The following is a 16005-nucleotide window of genomic DNA, read 5'->3' as shown; positions in this document are numbered from 1 at the left end:
TATTATCAAATGTCGCCAAAATGGAAATCCTTAATTGCAGTTGCACAGCAGACACGTAAACTTGTGTTGGAAGGAACTGCAGATTCTGGTACATTCAAGGTAGACACACAATGCTGGAGTAACTCAGCGGGACAGGCAGCATCTCTGGAGAGAAGGAATGGGTGACGTTTCGGGTCGAGACCCTGATTCTCTTTTTGAATCGTTTTCAACTTGATCTCTGGAGTACTTTGCGTTTTCCTAAACTCTCCATTTTGTGTCTCAAGAAGGGTCACGAACTGAAACGTCACCTGTCCATGTTCTCCACAGATGCTGCCTGACCCGCTGAGTTACTCCAGCACTCTGTGAAACGTCACCTATCCATGTTCTCCACAGATGCTGCTGCACCCGCTGAGTTACTCCAGCACTCTGTGAAACGTCACCTATCTTTGTTCTCCAAGTCAGCGGATATACTTAAGGCAGAGATAGATGATTCTTGATCAGGGTGCTGGTTATGGGGAGAAGGCAGGAGCTGAGTTACTCCAGCACTGATTGAATGGCGTCACTTGATGGGCTGAATGGTGCTCCATCACATGCTTTAACCTTCTTGATTCCCGTCTGAGTTACTCCCCTCACGAGTCAAACACTCTGTGAAACGTCGAAAGATCTATCCATGTTGACATTGCACGATGGGCCAAATGGCCTTCACCCCATCAGTCGCGGTGCCACAGCGGTAGAGTTGCTGCCTTACAGCTAATGCAGCACCAGAGACCCGGGTTCGATCCTGACTACGGATGCTATCTGTACGGAGTCCTTAATTGCAGTCGCACAGCAGACACGTAAACTTGTGTAGTTCGGTAGGCGGCGCGGCTCTGGCCAGCAGCGGCCTCTGCAGCCTGTCCGCGTTTTATTATTTTTTGTCTGTGTTTTTATGTAGTTTTTGTTATTTTATGTTGGGGTATGTGTGTGGGGGGATGGGGGTGGGATGGGAGGGGGGGGGAAACTTTTGAATCTCTCCCTGCACTGGAGACCCGACCTTTTCTCGTCGGGTCTCCATTGTCGTTGAGGCCGCAACGAGGAGCGGCCTCCAACGGGAAGAAGCCGGGGACTCTGGTGCCGACTCACCATCGCCGTCGCGGAGCTGGCCGAGACCGGAGCGGGTGGAGCGGTGGAGGAGCGCTGCTGCTGCTGTTGCCGATGCCGCTGCTGCTGCTGCTGCTGCTGATGCGGAGGCTGCTACTGCGGGTCTGTGGACGGCGGCACCGGGAGCCCGCAGATCCCTGGAGGGAGACCGCTTTTCGGGGCTCCTGCAACGGCGAATTCTCCCGCCCGTGTTGCGGGGTTGAAGAGCTCCTGGAGCGGGGCCTAACACCACTGCCCCGCGCGGCTGGAATGGCCGCGGGACTTTGCGAGCGCACACCGGGGGCTCCCAACACCCAAGACCCGGTGTGCCGACCTCGCACCACCCGGCGTGGCTTCAATGGCCGCGGGGACAATCGCCATCGCCAGCCGGGGGCTTTGACTTTGACTCTGACATTGACACGAGTGGTGGAGAGATACGTTTTTTTGGCCTTCCATCACAGCTATGTGATGGATGTTTATGTAAAATGTAATTATGTTGTGTCTGGGGTCTATTTGTGTGTAATGTATGGCTGCAGAAACGGCATTTCGTTTGGACCTCCAGGGGTCCAAATGACAATTAAATTGACTCTTGACTCTTGACTCTCTTGAGTTTGTACAACCTCCCAGTGAGTTTTCTCCGAGATCTTCGGTTTCCTCCCACACTCCAAAGACGTGCAGGTTTGCAGGTTAATTGGCTTGGTATAAATGTTAAAAAAAAGATGTCCCTAGTGGGTGTAGGGTAGTGTTAGTGTGCGGGGATCGCTGGTCGGCACGGACCCGGTGGGCCGAAGGGCCTGTTTCCACTCTGTAGCTCTAAACTAAACTACCTTGCAGATTATGTGTGTCCCGTGCTAATCCAGGTGATGTTTGCACGATCTCCCGGACATGAGTGTGTTCATCGATTCGGAGATTGCAGCATATGTTGACCGATGGCTCGCAACCGTTCCAATAATATTTGCTGCACTCTGCACCAGAGCTCGCTGCAACTGGTCTCTGGCCCGCCTTGTTCTTCCTCTCATATCCCCCTTTGGCTTGAGTGATGTTCCCCATTTGTACAATGTGTATAGGAAGGAACTGCAGATGCTGGTTTAAACCGAAGATAGATACAAAAAGCTGGAGTAACTCAGCGGGACAGGCAGCATCTCTGGAGAGAATGAGAGTTGTGAGTCTGTGGAGGCCGGTTCTCCGGATACTTTCAAGAGAGAGCTAGATAGGGCTCTTAAAGATAGCAGAGTCAGGGGATATGGGGAGAAGGCATGAACGGGGAACTGATTGTGGCTGATCAGCCATGATCCAAATGAATGGTCGTGCTGGCTCGAAGGGGCTTGGTTTCTGTGCCAGGGCTCTGTGTGCTCGTTCAACCTGTAAACCTGTCGTTCCAAGGATTGACATTTCACTTCTGAGCAGTTTCTCCACAAACGGAGTTACTAAGCTGCCTTCCGCAGCCTCCGGCACACCGTATATCGGCAGATTATTTCTTCGGGATCTGGACTCCAGACCGTTCAGTTTGTCGACAAGTAACTTCTGGTCTTTCAGTGTTTCTTGGCGGACGGTATTTACAGCCACACTCCACATTTGGAATACTGTGTACAGTTCTGGGGTCCATACTTAAGAAAGGATGTACTAGCCCTGGAGGCAGTGCAGCGAAGGTTTACAAGATTAATTCCTGCAATGAGGGGATTGACATATGAGGAAAGGTTAAGTAGGCTGGAACTCTACTCTTTGGAGTTTAGAAGAATGAGAGGCGATCTCATTGAAACATATAAGATCGTGAGGGGCCTTGATCGGGTGGATGCACCGAGGATGTTCCCAATGATCGGGGAAACTAGAACTAGGGGACATAGTTGCAGAATAAGGGGGGGCTCTTTTAAAACTGAGATGAGGAAGAACTTCTTCACCCAGAGGGTGGTTAATTTATGGAATTCACTGCCCCAGGGAGCAGTGGAAGCAGAAACTTTAAATATATTTAAGACTAAAATAGATGGTTTTTTAGCTGCCAAGGGGATAAGGGGCTACGGGGAGAGGGCAGGGATATGGACCTAGGTATGGTTAGTATAGTAAGACCTGAGTGATCTCCTGGACAAGTGTCGATCGCCTAGATTGGGGTCGGAGAGGAATTTCCCGGATTTTTTTCCCGAATTGGACCTGGGTTTTTATCCGGTTTTTTGCCTCCCCCAGGAGATCACGAGGTTCTTGGGGTGGAGAGGGGTGATAGCGGTATAAAGGGGAGGGTAGTGTCTTGTGTTCTGTGTCTTGTGTCTACTGTTTGTGGGTAAGTGTGTCTGTTTAGTGTTCAGCCATGAGCGAATGGTGCTGCGGGCTCGATGGACCTGGTGGTCTGCTCTCGCACCTACTTTCTATGTTTCTATGTTTCTATGTTTCCAGCTCCTCTATTCGGGCGGTGGCTTATTACGGTTTTTTTTTGCCTTGTATTGCTTGCGCACTCGCCGCCATCTGATGATTCATTTCATGTTGAAGTTCGGCCAGCTCTTCTCTCATATCCCGCTTGAAATAGTCTGTGAATGGTGTGAAGTCAATAGACAATAGACAATAGGTGCAGGAGTAGGCCATTCGGCCCTTCGAGCCAGCACCGCCATTCAATGTGATCATGGATGATCGTCCCCATTCCTGCCTTCTCCCCATATCCCCTGACTCCGCTATTTTTAAGAGTCCTATCAAGCTCCCTCTTGAAAACATCCAGAGAACCTGCCCCCACCGCCCTCTGAGGCAGAGAATTCCACAGACTCACCACTCTCTGTGAGAAAAAATGTTTCCTCATCTCCGTTCTAAATGGCTTACCCCTTATTCTTAAACTGGCCCCTGGTTCTGGACTCCCCCAACATCGGGAACATGTTTCCTGCCTCTAGCGTGTCCAAGCCCTTAACAATAAGATTCCCTCTCATCCTCCTAAACTCCAGAGTGTAGAAGCCCAGCTGCTCCATTCTCTCAGCATATGACAGTCCCGCCATCCCGGGAATTAACCTTGTAAACCTACGCTGCACCCCCTCAATAGCAAAGTCCGCTTTTAATTCTGTTCTCAAGGTGCTGATTTGTGTACTTGTGCTTTTTCCATGTACTGATTGATCAGATTCTTAATTAGTACGGGTCAGCATGATCTACCATACAGAATTTGCGATGCACTTGATTCTTATATACTTCTGCATAGTAAAACTCCTTAATATATATAATATAATATATATAATAATATAATATAATATAATTAATATAATAATTGGGGTTCAGTATTGATATGGATAGAGAACTGGCTGGAAAACAGGAAGCAAAGAGTAGGAGTAAACGGGTCCTTTTCAGAATGGCAGGCAGTGACTAGTGGGGTACCACAAGGCTCAGTGCTGGAACCCCCCCATTTACAATATATATTAATATTTACAATGAATGCAACATCTCCAAGTTTTTGCGGATGACACGAAGTTGGAGGGCAGTGCTAGCTGTGAGGAGGATGCCAAGAGGCTGCAATGGGTGTCATGGTACACCAGTCATTGAAGGTAGGCATGCAGGTGCAGCAGGCAGTGAAGAAAGCGAATGGTATGTTAGCATTCATAGCAAAAGGTTTTGAGTATAGGAGCAGGGAGGTTCTACTGTAGTTGTACAGGGTCTTGGTGAGACCACACCTGGAGGAAGGACATTATTGCCATAGAGGGAGTGCAGAGAAGGTTCACCAGACTGATTCCTGGTATGTCAGGACTTTCATGAAGAAAGACTGGATAGACTTGGCTTGTACTTGCTAGAATTTAGGAGATTGAGGGGGGATCTTATAGAAACTTACAAAATTCTTAAGGGGTTGGACAGGCTAGATGCAGGAAGATTGTTCCCGACGTTGGGGAAGTCCAGGACAAGGGGTCACAGTTTAAGGATAATGGGGAAACCCTTTAGGACCGAGAATTTACATTCTGTAAATGGGCTGGATGGTTTGGAGTTTGTAATAATGTGTGCAGGATAGTTTTTTGCAGCAATACATAGAGGTACCTACTAGAGAAGGGGCAGTGCTGGACCTCCTGTTAGGAAATGAGACAGGTCAGGTGGTGGAGGTATGTGTTGGGGAACACTTCAGGTCCAGTGATCACAATACCATTAGTTTCAATATAATTATGGAGAGGGTCAGAACTGGACCTAGGGTTGAGATTTTTGATTGGAGAAAGGCTAACTTTGAGGTGATGCGAAAGGATTTAAAAGGAGTGAATTGGGACATTTTGTTTTATGGGAAAGATGTGGAAGAGAAATGGAGTACATTTAAAGGTGAAATTTTAAGAGTACAGAATCTTTATGTCCCTGTTCGGTTGAAAGGAAATAGTAAAAATTGGGAAGAGCCATGGTTTTCAAGGGAAATTGGACTTGGTTCGGAAAAAGAGAGAGATCTACAATAATTATAGGCAGCATGGAGTAAATGAGGTGCTTGAGGAGTATAAAGAATGTAAAAATAATCTTAAAAAAGAAATTAGAAAAGCTAAAAGAAGATATGAGGTTGCTTTGGCAAGTAAGGTGAAAGTAAATCCAAAGGGTTTCTACCGCTATATTAATAGCAAAATTATTACGAGGGATAAAATTGGTCCATTAGAGAGTCAGAGTGGACAGCTATCTGCAGAGCCAAAAGAGATGGGGGAGATATTGAACAATTTCTTTTCTTTGGTATTCACCAAGGAGAAGGATATTGAATTATGTGAGGTAAGGGAAACAAGTAGAGTAGCTATGGAAACTATGACATTCAAAGAAGAGGAAGTACTGACACTTTTTGAAAAATATAAAAGTGGATAAGTCTCCAGGTCCTGACAGGATATTCCCTAGGACATTGAGCGAAGTTAGTGTAGAAATAGCAGGGGCTATGACAGAAATATTTCAAATGTCATTAGAAATGGGAATAGTGCCAGAGGATTGGCGTACTGCGCATGTTGTTCCATTGTTTAAAAAGAGGTCTAAGAGTAAACCTAGCAATTATAGACCTGTTAGTTTGACGCCAGTGATGGGCAAATTAATGGAAAGGATACTTAGAGATAATATATATAAGCATCTGGATAAACAGGGTCTGATTAGGAACAGTCAACATGGATTTGTTCCTGGAAGGTCATGTTTGACTAATCTTCTTGAATTTTTTTGAGGAGGTTACTTGGGAAATTGATGAGGGTAAAGCAGTGGATGTTGTATATATGGACTTCAGTAAGGCCTTTGACAAGGTTCCTCATCGAAGGTTGGTTAAGAAGGTTCAATTGTTGGGTATTAATGGTGGAGTAGCAAGATGGATTCAACAGTGGCTGAATGGGAGATGCCAGAGAGTAATGGTGGATGGCTGTTTGTCCGGTTGGAGGCCGGTGACTAATGGGGTGCCACAGGGATCTGTGTTGGGTCCACTGTTGTTTGTCATGTACATCAATGATCTGGATGATGGTGTGGTAAATTGGATTAGTAAGTGATGATACTAAGATAGGTGGTGTTGTGGATAATGAAGTAGATTTTCAAAGTTTACAGAGAGATTTAGGCCATTTGGAAGAGTGGGCTGAAAGATGGCAGATGGCGTTTAATGCTGATAAGTGTGAGGTGCTACATCTTGGCAGGACAAATCAAAATAGGACATACATGGTAAATGATAGCGAATTGAGGGATGCAGTTGAACAGATGGATCTAGGAATAACTGTGCACAGTTCCCTGAAGGTGGAATCTCATGTAGATAGGGTGATAAAGAAAGCTTTTGGTGTGCTGGCCTTTATAAATCAGAGCATTGAGTATAGAAGTTGGGATATAATGTTAAAATTGTACAAGGCATTGGTGAGGCCAATTCTGGAGTATGGTGTACAATTTTGGTCGCCTAATTATAGGAAGGATGTCAACAAAATAGAGAGAGTACAGAGGAGATTTACTAGAATGTTGCCTGGGTTTCAGCAACTAAGTTACAGGGAAAGGTTGAACAAGTTAGGTCTTTATTCTTTGGAGCGCAGAAGGTTAAGGGTGGACTTGATAGAGGTCTTTAAAATGATGAGAGGGATAGACAGAGTTGATGTGGATAAGCTTTTCCCACTGAGAGTAGGGAAGATTCAAACAAGAGGACATGGGACAGAATTAAGGGACAGAAGTTTAGTGGTAACATGAGGGGGAACTTCTTTACTCAGAGAGTGGTGGCTGTGTGGAATGAGCTTCCAGTGGAAGTGGTGGAGGCAGGTTCGATTTTATCATAGTTATATGGATGTGAAAGGAATTAAGGGTTATGGTCTGAGTGCAGGTAGATGGGACTAGGGGAGAATAAGTGTTCGGCACGGACTAGAAGGGCCGAGATGGCCTGTTTCCGTGCTGTAATTGTTATATGTTATATATGAGAAAACATTTTTCACACTGAGAGTGGTGAATCTCTGGAACTCTCTGCCACAGAAGGTAGTTGAGGCCAGTTCATTGGCTATATTTAAGAGGGAATTGGATGGGGCCCTTGTGGCTAAAGGGATCAGGGGGTATGGAGAGAAGGCAGGTACTGGATACTGAGTTGGATCAACTCATGATCCAACCATGATCATATTGAATGGCGGTGCAGGCTCGAAGGGCCGAATGGCCTACTCCTGCACCTAATTTCTATGTTTCTATGTTTCTAAGAGCATACTATTTTTCTCTACAGTTAAAGTGTTGGAGGAAGTGCGACGTGAGTTATTGGAACTCTTTGTGACTGAGCCTGATGGCATTCGTGAAGCCACTTTCCCTGAATGCTACCGCAAGAAATACGAGCGGAAACTAAGAGCGAGCACTTACGGATATACTAACCTAAAGGCACTACTGAAGTCCATGGATGATGTGCTAGATGTGGTCCAAGTGCCAGGATTAGGCAACGTGGTCAGACTAAAGTCCACTCAAGCCAGTGCGGTGTCGAAAGGTGAAGAGGACAAAATTAAAGTAAGGATGGCAGCAACTACACCGCCTGCTGGTGTGAAGAGTGCGGAGACTGTGTTCAAAAACTTCTCTGGTCCTCAGATGTTTCATCCACCATCACAACCGCAAGGTACTTGCATTTTTTAATTGTAAATATTAATTAAAAATTCTCCTCTGTGAAATAGTATTTGTCTGCAGTCAGTGGATATAAATTAGTTTAATGTGGGCAGCTTACAACCCAGCGGTATGAATATTGATTCCTCTGACTTCAAGTAACCCTTGCTTTTTCCTTCTCTCTCCGTCCTTCCCCCATCCTAGTTCTACGACTAGTTCTACTGTCCCTCCTGATTAAACATTTAAGAAAGAACTGCTAGAAAAATCGAAGGTGAACAAAAATGCTGGAGAAGCTCAGCGAGTGAGGCAGCATCTATGGAGCGAAGGAATAGGTGACGTTTTGGGTCGAGACCCAGATGGGTCACCTATTCACCTGCTGAGTTTCTCCAGCATTTGTGTCTCGCTCCTGATTAAACATTACTGATTGTATGCCTCATTGTCACCTTTCTCTCAGCTAACAATGAACAATTCTACATTTCCTTAACATCATCTGCTTTGATCTGTCATTTTCACACCTTGTCCTTCTATATTACTATGTCTCCCTCTCCCTTCACTCAATCTGAAGAAGGGTTCGACCCAAAACATCACCCATTCCTTCTATCCAGAGATGCTGCCTCTCCCGCTGAGTTACTCCAGCATTGTCTATCTTCGATATAGAGGTGAAGTCTGCTTTGGCTTTCAATTAGATAATGGCTGAGTTTTCCACAACTGCCTGTATTCACATCAACACCGTTGTTGGTGGCCAAATATCTGCTAGTCTTGGTGTTGAATATACTCATTGTTTGAACTCTTGAGGCTGAGAATTCAAAGATTTATGGTTCTCTAAGGGGAGACATTTTTCTCAGTCTTGAAACATATAAGATTATTAACTGTTTTGACATGCTAGAGGCAGGAAACATGTCCCTGATGTTGGGGTAGTCTAAGAATAAGAGTTTAAGAATAAGGGGTAAGCCATTTAGAACGGAGATGAGGAAACACTTTTTCACACAGAGAGTTGTGAGTCTTGGAATTCTCTGCCTCAGAGGGTGGTGGAGGCCGGTTCTCTGGATACTTTCAAGAGAGAGCTAGATAGGGCTCTTAAAGATAGTGGAGGGGATACGGGGAGAAAGGCAGGAACAGGGTACTGATTGGGGATGATCAGCCATGATCACATTGAATGGCGGTGCTGGCTTGAATGGCTGAATGGCCTACTCCTGCACCTATTGTCAGTCCCATCTTAAATGCATGTCCCTTATCTTGAAGTTAGCAGGCAAGTGGTGGGGAACTGTTTAACACAGAGGAGATTGTCAGTGTGGACTCAATGGGCCTGTTTCCATGCTTTATCTCCAAATTTAAACTAAACTGCAATTTGTGTATCAAGGTGCAGATAGAGTAATCTAGGCAAGATTACTTTGTTTTTCTTCCTCTCTGTTATCAGGCTTCTGAACGCTCCTTCCATTAACTAGGGTACTGTTCAAATCACCTCTACCCCATTGAAACTTGAGTTTGGGATTGGATGAAAAATTATACTTAACATCTCCTGGATCTATATCCACAATCTTGTTATTTGTAATTTCTTTTTTCGTCCTTTTCTCTCTATTATAGTTTTTCCTAATCTTTTTCTCTCTTTATCTCTATTCTTTAAAACATTTTTTTTTAAAGTGAAGCTAAAAAATTTGTAATTAAATTGCCGCTTATTACTATTTGTATACATGCTTCTAATAAAAATATATTTTTTTAAAAGAACTTCATTTGACAATGAAAAAAAAGATTACTTTGTTTTTCTTCCTCTCTGTTATCAGGCTTCTGAACGTTCCTTCCATTAACTAGGGTACTGTTCAAATCACCTCTACCCCATTGCGGACTTTAGATTCTCTCTATGGATCTGATATGCTACAATGCTGAGAACTATATTCAACACTCTTTCCCCTTTGCTCTATCATACTTGGGCGTTTGACCTGATTGCACTTATATATAATATCTGATTGGATAGCATGCAACACAAAGCTTTCATGGTACACATTATATTATTGTACTCATTACACAGTACATTAATAAATCTAAATAACCATCTTCCATGGTGCAAAGTATGACACCAACCATTGCTCTGTGCAACTTTAGTGTACTTTTGGTTTTTAGGAATACCGCAGGGAAACAGGCCCTTCAGCCCACCGAGTCTGCACTGACCACAGATCCCCACACACTAACACCACCCTACACACATTAGGGACGATACTATTCCTTGTACGTTTATACCAAACCAATTAACCTCCAAATCTGTACGTCTTAAGAGTGTGCGAGAAAACCGAAGATCTCGGAACAAACCCACGCAGGTCACGGGGAGAGCATACAAACATACAGACATCACCCGTAGTTGGGATCGAACCCGGGCCTCTGGCACTGTGAGGCAGCAACTGTACAGCCACGCCATCGTGCTGCCCACTTTATTGAATGCCTTGTGACTATTAGCAAACTCAATCAAAACCACAGCTAGTGCATACTTTGCAGAGAACTCTTGGCTAACTGCAGTCCTTGTATCAGCTCCTTCCTGTTCAGTGTGTACATCAAGCCCTTGGAGAAACACAGATTTCATTAGATGGGGGCTGAATGCAATTTGCATTTAATGGACACAAAATGCTGGAGTAACTCTGTAGGACAGGCAGTCTCTCAAGATAGATGGAATGGGTGACTTTTCGGGTCGTGACCCTTCAGTCCCATTCCTTCTACCCACTTTGTGTCTTATCTTTGGTGTAAACCAGCATCTGCAGTTCCTTCCTACCGATTTCAAATGCAATTGGCATTTGTTCCTTGGGCGCCTGCACAAAATCTTTATGTTGGAATTTGCAGAACCCTAATCTCCCATAATCACTGACCATACTTCCACATTAACCATTAAATACTTTGCAACATCCTAAAATGGATGTAAAAGGAAGTCTTTTGGTTAATGTTGAAAATTGCCATTGAATTGAGGTAAATCAAATCAAATAATTTATTTTTCCCTCTCTATATTTCAGCTCCAGCTGCCATGCCTGGATTGCCGACTTTTCCAACCAGTAACCAGTACCCGGTTTGTGCACCAGCAGGCCAACTCACATTTGTTTCCTCAAAATACCAAGCAGCATTGCCACCTCAGACAGCAATGCCATTGCAGAGCTGCTCTGAACGAGGTGCAAGACCAAAAAATGGGAAGGAGGAGGAGACGGCAATGAAAAACCCTTTATCCACATCCAATTTTGTCCACACTGCCCCAAGTGGTAAAGCAAACCCTGAAGGGCAGCCAGTTGCTTCATTCACATTTGCTCAAAATGGTGGTGGTTCAGTCTGGGCAGGGCAGCGTTCAGCCTCCCCGGGACAGTCATTGGTGTCATCAGTTGACTTTCCTGCATTGAGCAAAAAAGTGACAAAAGAGAGACTGAAACAGCTAAAGGAGGAGGAGCTGGCGAAGAAAAGGTCGATACATCGATATTCCCAAAGTTACTATACGCAAGTGAGGGAGGAGCATAATTCTGTCATGCAGGAACTTGAAACATTGGCCTCTGACAATCTTGTACAACGTCGAAACATACAAGTCAATTTGGAAGATGTGAACAAACGAGCTGAAGAGTTTATTCGTGCTTTAGCTGCTGAGGGGGAATATGTAACGGAAGAGAAGGTAAGAGACTCGAGACGCCAGCATCTCACTGGCTAGCGACAACAATGAAAATAATAATTTTATATAAACAGATTCTCTTGCCTACATGCAGTCATATACACAGAGGCATAGAGTGATACAGTGTGGAAACAGGCCCTTCGGCCCAACTTGCCCACACTGGCCAACAATGTCCCAGCTACACTAGTCCCACCTTCCTGCGCTTGGACCATATCCCTCCAAACCTGTCCTATCCTTGTACCTGTCTAACTGTTTCTTAAACGATGGGATAGTCCCAGCCTCAACTACCTCCTCTGGCAGCTTGTTCCACACACCCAGCACCCTTTGGTGTGAAAAAGTTACCCCTCGGATTCGTATTAAATCTTTTCCCCTTTACCTTGAACCTTTACCTTGAATGGAATAATGTTTGGGACACAGCAATGTCATGTAAATGAAAGTAGTTATGTTTAGTATTTTGTTGCACATCCTTTGCATGCAATGACTGCTTGAAGTCTGCGATTCATTGACATCACCAGTTGCTGGGTGACTTCTCTGGTGATGCTCTGCCAGACCTGTATTGCATCCATCTTTAGCTTATGCTTGTTTCAGGGCTAGTCGCCTTCAGTTTTCTCTTCAGCATATAAAAGGCATGCTCAATTGGGTTCAGATCGGGCGATTGACTTGGCCACTCAAGAATTGACCAATTTTTTAGCTTTGAAAAACTCATTTGTTGCTTTAGCAATATGTTTGAGATCATTGTCTTGCTGTAGAATGAAACGCCGGCCAATGAGTTTTGAGGCATTTGTTTGAACTTGAGCAGATAGGATGTGTCTATACACTTCAGAATTCATTATGCTCCTACCATCAGCAGTTGTATCATCAATGAAGATAAGTGAGCCAGTACCTTCAGCAGCCATACATGCCCAGGCCATAACACCCCCACCACCGTGTTTCACAGATGAGGTGGTATGCTTTGGATCTTGGGCATTTCCTTCTCTCCTCCATACTTTGCTCTTGCCATCACTCTGATATAAGTTAATCTTTATCGCATCTGTCCACAAGACCTTTCTCCAGAACTGTGGTTGCTCTTTCAAGTATTTTGTGGCAAACTGTAACCTGGCCATCCTATTTATGCGGCTAACCAGTGGTTTGCATCTTGCAGTGTAGCCTCTGTATTTCTGTTCATGAAGTATTCTGCAGACAGTAGTCATTGACAAATCCATACCTGATTCCTGAAGAGTGTTTCTGATCTGTCGGACAGGTGTTTGGGGATTTTTCTTTATTATAGAGAGAATTCTTCTGTCATCAGCTGTGGAGGTCTTCCTTGGCCTGCCAGTCCTTTTGCGATTAGTAAGCTCACCAGTGCTCTCTTTCTTCTTAATGATGTTCCAAGCAGTTGATTTTGGTAAACCTTAGGTTTGGCTGATGTCTCTAACAGTTTTATTCTTGTTTCTCAGTCTCATAATGGCTTCTTTGACTTTCATTGGCACAATTTTGGTCCTCGTTGATAAACAGCAATAAAAGTTTCCAAAAGTGATGGAAAGACTGGAGGAAAGACTAGGTGCTGAGAGCTCTCTTATACCTGCATTAAGGAGGCAATTAAACACTCCAGAGCAATTACAAGCACCTGTGAAGCCATGTGTCCCAAACATTATGGTGCCCTGAAATGGGGGACATGTATAAACACAGCTGTAATATCTACATGGTGAAACCAAAATGTATAAACATACCCTTTAATAAAATCCGTCCATGTGCACTTTAACCACATGTGATTTTTTAAAATATTACAAATCTCAAACTGTGGAGTACAGAGGCAAATAAATAAATGATGGGTCTTTTATATGTTGGATTGGAAACATTATTTATTTTCCACAAATGATTAGTGCGGGTGTCAGGGCTTATGCGGACTAGGCAGGAGAATGGGGTTTAGGAGAGAGAGATAAATCAGCCATGATTGAATTGCGGAGTAGACTTGATGGGCCGATTGGACTAATTCTACTCATCACTTATGACCATAAATGCTGCCCGTCCTGCCTAATATGTCCTGCATCTGTTCTAACCTCAGTCTTCCAGCACCTGGTTGTTTTTAATTGTCTGTTTTATTGTAATACAGGTTGTGAATAAAGTTTGCAAATACTTCAGGGTATCGAACGTGAAAAGCCTTGGCATCTGGCCTCCGATTAAACTGCCGGCCATTCGAGAGCTTCGACAAACACAGCGTGAGATCGTCACTTTTATTGAGGTACAATGGTACTTTATTTGACATATGTACTAAGGTACAATGACATTAATTTTTGTACATAATTCAGTACAAGTACAGTATGTACTGAATAGTGAAAAGCTTGGATCGAGTGGATGTGGAGAGGATGTTTCCACTAGTGGGAGAGTCAAGGACTAGAGGTCATAGCCTCAGAATTAAAGGACGTTCATTTAGGAACAGAATCTTACATGTTTCAATAAGATTCTCTCTAATCCTTCTAAATTCCAGTCTATACAAGCCCAGTCGCTCCATTCTATCAACATAAGAGGTGGTATGTCTTAAGTCAGAGGGTGGTGAATCTGTGGAATTCATTACCACAGATGGCTGTGGAGACCAAATCAATGAATATTTTTACAGCAGAGATTGATAGATTCTTGATTAGTACAGATATCAGGGGTTATGGGGAAAGGCAGGAGAATGGGGTTAGGAGAGAGAGATAGATCAGCCATGATTGAATGGCGGAGTAGACTTGATGGGCCGATTGGCCTAATTCTGTTCCTATCACTTATGATTTTATGAAGTATCACTATACATAAACACTTGGATACCTTTTAAGTACACATCTCTGATACAATACAATTGTATAGCAGTAGTACACTGAGTCAGGACACAGAATCGCCAGATTTAGGCCATTTTCGAGTCTCAGTTGTAAGTGCAGGGTTCTCCACCTGACCCTGAAGGCCCATTGGTGTTGTGGGGTCGACCTGGCCAAGTGTGGGCCATGGTGTCCCCGCCACTCCTCTGCTGCATCAGGGTGCTTTCAGTCCACACGCTTGGCCTCAGCTGCTACTGTTTAGTTTAGTTTAGAGATACAGTGTGGAAACAGGCCCTTCGGCCCACCGAGTCCGCGCCGGCCAGCGATCCCCGCACACTAACAATATCCTACGCACACTAGGGACAATTTACACTTACACCAGGCCAATTAACCTACAAACCTGTACGTCTTGGGAGTGGGAGGAAACTGGAGATTTGGGAGAAAACCCATGGCGTCACAGGATGAACAAACAAACTCCATCCAGACAGCACCCGTAGTCTGGATCGAACCCGGGTTTCTGGCGCTGTGAGGCAACAACTCCACCGCTGCACCACCGTGCCACCCTGATGTTTATTTTAAACGATGGAACTTCATGTTTTCTCACCCCTAGGCCTTTGAGAGCATCAGATGCGTCTGCACTCTCTACGAACTGAGCCAGTGCCTGGCAGCACTGAAGAACAAGAAAAATTTTGAGGAACTGAACCTTGGGCCTTTATGCAAGCACCCTCATGTGCACAGGATTTTCAAAGTGCCTTCGTCGCTGAAGGATGAAGATATATTTGAAATTGAGACTGTGGATATTTTACAGGTACAAAACATGGCATCTTTATTCCGTATGATTCCTCTGCGATGTGGTGTGAAATCCTGGTTACGAATCAGCCAGGTTCATGCATTTAGAATTGAGTAATACACCTTCTATGCATCAATATGTTTGTTTTATAGATTTATCTGTCTATTTATTTGTTCGTTTATCTTTTTCTTTGTGTGTGTGTGTGTGTATGCGTATATATATATATATATATATATATTCATTTATTTAGAGATGTGTGTGTGTGTGTATATATCTATATATATATATATATATATATCTCTTTATATATATATATATATATAGATATATACACACACACACACACACACACATCTCTAAATAAATGAATATATATATGTGTGTGTGCATGTGTATATAAATATATATACATATACGTGTGTATATATACACACACACATATATACATACACACACACATCTCTATATAAATGAATATGCGTGTGTGTATATACATATGTGTATAAATTGAGGAAGGCTGTCAAAGTATAGAGTGGGATTATAGATTAGCTACAGAAATGGGGTTTAATCTGAGCTAGTGCGAGGTGCTGCACTTTGGGAGGTCGAATGTCGGGGAAAATATACAATTAATGGCAACTCTTAAAAGCATTGACAAGAGGGATCTTGGGGTTCCTGAAACTAACATGAGTATCTAGAGCAGTGAGGAAAGTGCATGGAATGCTTGCCTTCACCGACCGGTT

General features: G+C 44.0%; 1 protein-coding gene across 4 annotated transcripts in view; it reads left to right on the top strand.

The window, feature by feature from the left end:
• wu:fj29h11 (uncharacterized) overlaps positions 1–16005 on the top strand; it is a 109021-nt gene that overhangs the window by 19536 nt on the left and 73480 nt on the right. For all 4 annotated transcript variants that reach the window (XM_055654269.1, XM_055654267.1, XM_055654268.1 and 1 more), the window contains 4 exons: positions 7712–8089; positions 11067–11704; positions 13794–13922; positions 15086–15283. In XM_055654269.1, coding sequence (XP_055510244.1) covers positions 7712–8089; positions 11067–11704; positions 13794–13922; positions 15086–15283 — 1343 coding nt within the window. The remainder of the gene's footprint in view (positions 1–7711; positions 8090–11066; positions 11705–13793; positions 13923–15085; positions 15284–16005) is intronic.

Source organism: Leucoraja erinacea, chromosome 23 (genome assembly GCF_028641065.1).
Source record: "Leucoraja erinacea ecotype New England chromosome 23, Leri_hhj_1, whole genome shotgun sequence".
In the NCBI taxonomy this organism is placed as follows: Eukaryota; Metazoa; Chordata; class Chondrichthyes; order Rajiformes; family Rajidae; genus Leucoraja; species Leucoraja erinaceus.
The sequence above is the reverse complement of the archived record's forward strand: the minus strand, read 5'-3'. Positions and strand labels throughout refer to the sequence as shown.